Raw genomic sequence first — 7,608 nt, 5'->3', positions numbered from 1 at the left:
TATTGATGCACATTTTTCGTCACAGTTTTAGTCGACGGAATTAACACTGTCTCTGAGCGACGGATGATCTGACGGACAAACCCCCCACCCTCCAACTCCTTTTTGTCTCCCCCTAATGGTGGTGTCTGCCTGGGGATACTTTGTCTAACTTACTTGTTGTTTGTTTATTATTTTAGGTGAAAACCATGTAGGCTATAAGCCCTTTATGGGTTTCTTTTCATTTTATCATACCCTGAAGAAGGCATTTTGTTGCCGAAACGTTGGTTTCATATTAAAAGTGTTTTGCATCGTGACCACGAGCTGTGCAACCTCTCTTTCTTTTTTCATGAAACATTTTAACAATAACACAAATCTTATATGGGGATCCCCTGGCACACAATATTTTCCAATGGCGGTACGCGGCCAAATACATGTTCATTTGGGGGTCCTTGACATGGCAAAGTGTGAGAACCAACTGGTTCAATAATGAATGCATGTTATGCCTCACTAAGTTGCTCATAATACATGACAGATATGGACTGCACACAGACACAGGCCTGTTTACCCCGTGGCCCGCTTCATTTCTCCTCGGGAGCAACAGACAAAGGGAAGGAGGAGTTACAAGGGGAGGCAGAGCAGAGGGAGGAGTTCCCACAACTGGCCTCTCCTCCTCCTCTCCAGCCAGAAACATAAAAAATAAAAACTGACAAGCAGCCAGTCTGTCTGACCGTGTTCCCTAACCTGGACGTGAGAGACGCCCGGGGCTGTCAGTGCAGAGCGTGTGGTGTCTGTGTGTGTTGAGAGAGAGAAAGAGAGAGAGAGAGATGCTGAATGAGTCAAGAGAGGGGCGGGGGCAGGAAACAGAGGCTGGACAGAAACAGTGAAACACACTCTCACATTGTCAAAGTACAAGACAGACAGAGAGCTGAGGCTACACTCCAACCCTTGCTTATGCTCTGGTCTGGGTAGGAAAGAAAAAGGATCTATGGATCCTGCAAAGTGACTGGCAGTGCACTGACGCAACATCTCCAGGACTATCTCCAGGGCTTTCTCTCAAGGATACAGCTAAGTTGTTTAATTGTTTAGATTTTTATTTTTTCAAAAAGAAGAGTTTTCCCATCAAGAAACTGCATAGTGGAATTGGATATATCAATCTGTGGATTTTCCCGGTATTTTTGTGCTGTGGTTTGACAAAACGGGAACAACTGACTGACTGAATGAGTGACTGAACATTTGGTGGTGAGTAAGGGGGAGGGTATTGGGCCTCATGTGGAGGGAGGGGGGGTCCTTTCAACATGAGCAACTGACCCTCAACTTAACTTTGCCCCAGCAAACACATCAACAGAGATGGGGAACGAAAATGTGTGTTCTTCTCTATCATGAATCCTAGCATTGGACTGAAACCTCCTCGTGTAACGGGCCACGCTCTTGGATGAACATCTTGCAGGGCTTCAAGGCATCCTGTGTCGGGGGACGTGCTGCTGTGTCCCACTGTCCATTCATGGTGCATTCATGGTGCAGGGCAAACCTCTCATTGTATAGCTGTTGCATAACAGACTCCCCTCTCTGCCGCCTCGTTCCCATCAAATAATGTACAATACGACCACCCTCGGTTACAGTCTCCCCCCACGATGGGGGGACGGCGTCAGTCTCCCCCCGCTGCTGGGGAACGTCACCCCTCCGGACGGCTCCAACTGCACCAAAAACGACGGGTTCAAATACCCGCTGTACAGCACAGTGTTCAGCATCGTGTTCGTGGTGGGCCTCATCACCAACCTGGTGGCCATGTACATCTTCACCTGCTCGCTGAAGCTGCGGAACGAGACCACCACGTACATGATGAACCTGGTGGTGTCCGACCTGCTGTTCGTCTTCACGCTGCCGCTGCGCGTCTTCTACTTCATCAACCAGCACTGGCCGTTCGGCCCCGTCCTCTGCAAGCTGTCCGTGTCGCTCTTCTACACCAACATGTATGGCAGCATGCTCTTCCTCACCTGCATCAGCGTGGACCGCTTCCTGGCCATCGTGCACCCGCTGCGCTCACGGACCATTCGGACGAAGCGCAACGCCAAGATCGTGTGTGCTGCCGTGTGGGTGCTGGTGCTGGCCGGCAGCCTCCCTACGGGATTCAAGCTGGACACCACCTTCCCTCAGAACAACCACAGCAGGACGTTCTGCTTCGAGAACTTCTCGTCCAGCGCGTGGAAGTCCCACCTGTCCAAGGTGGTGATCTTCATCGAGACGGTGGGCTTCCTCATACCGCTGCTGCTCAACGTGGGCTGCTCCTTCATGGTGCTGCAGACCCTCCGGCGGCCGCAGACCATCAGCCGCGGCAGCAAGCTCGACAAGACCAAGATCCTGCGCATGATCATCGTGCACCTCTTCATCTTCTGCTTCTGCTTCATCCCGTACAACGTCAATCTGGTCTTCTACGCCTTGGTCCGGACCAAGACCCTCAAGGGCTGCTTCGCAGAGTCCGTGGTGCGGACGATCTACCCCGTGGCCCTTTGCATCGCTGTTTCCAACTGCTGCTTCGACCCCATCGTGTACTACTTCACCTCAGAGACCATCACGAACTCCATCAAGCGGAAGTCACAATCACAGCAGGGGAACCGGTCCTTCGACCACAAGTTCTCAGAGGCCTTGCAGTCGGAGAACAGCTCCCACCTGCATTGCAGCCTGAAGACTCTGAAAGCCAAGGTGTTTCACAACGAGTCCTCTGTCTGACTGTTAGGGGTTCGTATTGACAGTACACAGGGTATTCAAATCCAAGTGGTTTGGACTTTCAGGACAAATGGAGGCGAAAGTGGATTTTTATTGAGTGCTTTGTATGTCTGCCAAAGAAGTATTATGATTCCAATTTCAATCTCAGGGCAAACGCACGGATCTGTCTTATTGATCCTGCCTGCTCTGCTGCACACTGTACTTTGACTTTTCTTTTTTGTTCACATTAATGGATCTAATATGACCACTTACTAACACCTGGTGGAATAAAATGGTGTTTTGAGCAGTGTTGTGCCAGAAAACTGGAACGGAGTGTGAACACTGAGGAGCAGGACTTCCATCATAGTGAATGCTATATCATGTCATGTACCAATGTATCTGTGCGTTTTTGTGGTAAGTTGTGGTGCTCACTCCAGTATGTATTAATTTAAATGTAAAGTAATATCAAGCTATACAGTAGGTTATTACATCTGACACCGGTTTGCTTTGTGAATCTTGAATGGAATGGTCTCGGAAGTGCCTTTATTTTGCTATAGGGTGCACATAACTATAGAACCTATACATCCTTATTTGCAATTGAATGCACTGAATTCGAAATGCTGCACTCATGCTTCAATAATGAATAAAAGTCACATACTGTTTGGAAGAAAAAAAGAAATAATGCAGATGAGACCTTTTGTCAGTCAAATGAAGAATTGCTGTTACAATGGGAAAGTATAGGCTACATGTCATTTTAAATGTTGGACTGACTGTTACTTAACCTACTTGAAAGAACACAGATGACTTAAAACAAAATTCCATTCCATGAAGACAGTCAGGCTAACATGACACCATGCTGCCTTTAGGCTTTAACTCTAATGACAAAAACAGCCTGCTTTGTTCCGTAGGAACTATCAGATGAACACAGACACAACATTTAATTGTCCTAACAAAGACTTGTTTCGCAAAATAGGAACATAAACCCCGTCTGAATCCTTTTTTTCACTGTCAGTTATAGATATAGATATAGATATAGCTATCCTGCTGGCATACATTTTGGAATCTTGATAATATGGACTTGATTTTCACAGCATGCAGATGTAACTTACTCATTATCATTTGTATGTATGGAAATGAACACATACTGAATATGGTCTCTGTCGGGGTCGAAGGGAATACCGTATGTCCAAAACGTTTCAGGCTTCAAATTCAACAGTATTGCAGATCTACAAGCTCAGCAGATCCACACGTTTGGAGCTTGTGGATCTCCTACTTTTGGTGCTTTTGTGTGACGCTGTAGTTTGATCGAGGGCATTAATAGTAGTCTAGGGGCATTCGTTTATGCAAAAACTAAAAGTAAGAATATGCAGATAAGAGGTTTCTGCCTGACAGCAACGATATGCTTCATTTATGCTCCGTCACACGACAGTGTCACGCGCTTAAAATAGCCGACCTACAAGCCGGACGACAGTCTCAGGCTTAATATCCCACAGCTCCTGTGTGTCTGTGACCCACAGTGGTGGAAAGTAACCAAGTACATCTACCCAAGTACTGTACTCAAGTACAATTTAGAGGTTTACTTTTACTTTACTTGAGTATTGCAATACTTTATACTTCTACTCCACTACATCTCAGAGGCACATATTGTACTTTTTTTTTTTTAAACTCCACTACAGTTATTTGAAAATGTTAGTTTCGAGTTACTTTGAAGACTTTTTATTTATTACAATCCAATCCATTCCAATAATCCATTTTATTTATATAGTACATTTTACAACTCAAGGTTTACAAGTGCTGTACAAGAAAATAAAAACTAAATACACTATAGGTAAAACACAGGAAAACAGCAAGAACAAAAAATAAACAATACAAAATGGAGACACATCACTGAAGAATACAGGACGCAGCAGTGTCAGCATAGACAGTGAAACAAAACATACGTCAACCAATAATCCCTGTTTTATAGTTCATCTGTTCAAAAACAGCCGATATACAAACAAGCTTGTAGTTGCTATATTTTCAAAAGATTTTGACAATTTTAAAACTTTGACAGAACTTGTTAAGTGGGACAATACTTTTGTACTTTTACTCAAGTCTTGACTTTTACATTCCACAGTACATTGTGGTATTGCTACTGAGTACTTCTTCCAAGTCCACCACTGCTGACACACAAAGAGAAAGTGGCAGTTGCCAGACAGTGCAACACGTGCCCTTAAATGAGGCCCTGCATGGACTAGCCTACCGGCCTGACAGACAGACATTATGCACTTACTTAAGAGGGTGACAATGACCTCACAATTTAGACAGCCATGTCCAAAGTTCTTGTTGTTCTGTTATAATTGCACCACTGTTGTAAATATATATGGCATCATACTGTAGTGTACAATAGTCTACTCAACGGCTTCATGACTTAATCCCGAGGCCGATTCTACAAAATAGCTTCTAAATCCTAACAGTTTTTCTGAAAAACATGTGTTGCTATATCAGTGGTGCTCAAACATTTTCATGTCAAGGACCCCCAAAAATATATATAATTGGGGTCTCAAAATATTTTGTTCCAGTTAAAAATAAAATAGTCAAATATTTGCACAACTTTTCACGATTTTTCAAAGCAGATCTACAAGCTCATTGCACGGCATGAAGTGACACACTATGAGCTTGTATATCTGCTATTTTTGAATAGCCAACATATACAATATGGTAAAAGTGGTTGCACAGATGCTTTCCCGGTTTTAATGGGTTAATGTTCTTTAATTATTAGGCCAGGCCTTCAAAAAATAAAAAAGTGTGTGTGTGTGTGTGTGTGTGTGTGTGTGTGTGTGTGTGTGTGTGTGTGTGTGTGTGTGTGTGTGTGTGTGTGTGTGTGTGTGTGTGTGTGTGTGTGTGTGTGTGTGTGTGTGAGTGAGTGAGTGAGTGAGTGAGTGAGTGAGTGAGTGAGTGAGTGAGTGAGTGCGTGCGTGCGTGCGTGTGTGTGTGTGTGTGTGTGTGTGAGTGCGTGTGCGACTGTGCGTGTGCGTGTGTGCGCGCACGTATTTGTTGCACATAGCCTACACATAAGATCACATGCAAGAGTTAAGTAAACTTTTCAGCCACACTACTCAACCGCCTCTTTATCAACAGTTCAACACTGACTCACCCAATGTTCTCTATTTTAAAAACATCTCATTGCAAGCAGTACAAATAATCAGCTTGCTTATCAGGCAGCTAAAACTGGTCAAGCTTGCTGACACATGTAGGCCTATTGCTATGATATGTATATACCTGTACTATACTAACATATACAGTATACTTTGTTGACCTGGGTCCCCAGGCATAGGGATGTTCATGTGGTTAAATGCATGAAATATAAATACAATGTGTTAATGTGAGCTCTGTGTGTAAAAGAGCACCCGTTGACACTTCTCGAGTCCCTCCCCAATCTTGTTAAGGCAGCTAGGAACAGTGATAGAGTGTATAGGCACTGCTCAGACGGTGCAGATAAAAACATAAGTGTGTTAAACCTACACAATGGATTAGTAGTGCACTATACTGAGGCCCTGCAGTAACTAACAGGCTACTTCATGTCAAAGTCACTTAGACAAGAATTCCATCACTTAATGTGTGCTGCCCCCCCACTCCCGAGGACATAGCGTTCTCTGGGGTGTTCTGCACTTAATATCTCCACTTTGACACGTGTGGTCCTCCTCCTCCCTATACTAAAACGGTAACATCCAATGTCTGCTCAATAAATCAACACGCTTTTGTTGAGTGTAATCCATCACAGATCCGTACAGCCTGCATGGCAAACATATAAAAAAGGACTGAAAGTTGCATTGTACCATCAGAAAAAGCATTTAGTGTATTACATATAATCAGAGCAAGGCACTCGCAGCTCGAACAGAAATGTTTTGAAAACACAGACAAATGTGTTTGTTGCGTCAGTGAGGCGACTAATTGTATGTGGGAGGAAGGGTATAACATGAAGCACATGGCGCTGCTACAGCATTTACTATTGACATAACCTCAAGGTCTTTCTTCACATAACTCCTGTGTCTCTGAGACCACGTGAGTGAGCGTGACAAGGACAAGTGGCGTGCAGACAGCAGCTGTGTGAACAAACGTCACATTTTGACTAAAAACATTAGTGGCTGGTGGTGTCTAATCTTCACAGGAAGTTGCACTGAAATGAAGAGGCCATTGACCACTTATCCCCCTATCTTTGTGTCGCGCATAAAATAGCCAATCTACAAGCTCACAACATGTCGTATTGAGGCATGTGCTGTGCTTATATATCTACTATTTCCACTGTTAGAGCGAAAGCTTTCAATGTGTATTAATGTTGCCTCATTCAAGATTACTCACTGATTACAATGCAATGCAATCTACACGTTTACTGAGAGAAATCTGGCACTCCAGTAATAGTAATGGTCATCATTGTTTAATTGACAAAAGACTGCACCACATCCTGATTACATTACTTGTTCTGAATGTAGTATAGCCTAATCAGAAGCTAGCTCTTATCAACAGCCACATAGGCTACACCAGGGCGCAGGGGTTCAGGGTTCAGTCTCTTGCTCAAGGACGCTTCATTCTTTAACTGTTGTTGATGAATAATATTGGCTCTGTCTTGTGGGTCAACCCGCCAACCCGGTGACCTATATTACACAGGATGTTGTCTCTGACCACTGCTAGACCCACACCTTCTCCCCACAGACCAACAAATTCAATATGCTACGTTCACGAATGACATTAGAGCCATTCTGCTACCCAGGAAGCCTAAGAGACAGGGACAGCATGATTATTGAATTAAATGGTTTTACAGTGGTGGTGTCATTAATACTTATTACCTCTCTTAAAGACCCGCTCTTTGTTTATGTCTCTGCAGTCTGCGCGTCTCCAAAGCATTAGCCTACAGTGTTCTACAAAACCAAAACAAAATAGGTCAAT

General features: G+C 44.1%; 1 protein-coding gene across 1 annotated transcript; it reads left to right on the top strand.

Annotated features, from left to right (window-relative positions):
• Positions 1-1,256: 1,256 nt before the first annotated feature.
• On the top strand, positions 1,257-3,373 carry lpar6a (lysophosphatidic acid receptor 6a). Its single transcript, XM_079514053.1, has one exon. It carries the CDS (start codon positions 1,570-1,572, stop codon positions 2,704-2,706), a length of 1,137 nt encoding a protein of 378 aa, XP_079370179.1. The 5' UTR covers positions 1,257-1,569; the 3' UTR covers positions 2,707-3,373.
• The last annotated feature ends 4,235 nt before the right edge of the window (positions 3,374-7,608 follow it).

Source organism: Electrona antarctica (genome assembly GCF_951216825.1).
Source record: "Electrona antarctica genome assembly, chromosome: 11".
NCBI classification, from domain to species: Eukaryota; Metazoa; Chordata; class Actinopteri; order Myctophiformes; family Myctophidae; genus Electrona; species Electrona antarctica.
This window is presented reverse-complemented; position numbering and strand designations above follow the sequence as displayed.

Coding starts and splice junctions, on each gene's coding strand:
- lpar6a (XM_079514053.1), top strand. CDS start 1,570: ATGTACAATACGACCACCCTCGGTTACAGTCTCCCCCCACGATGGGGG.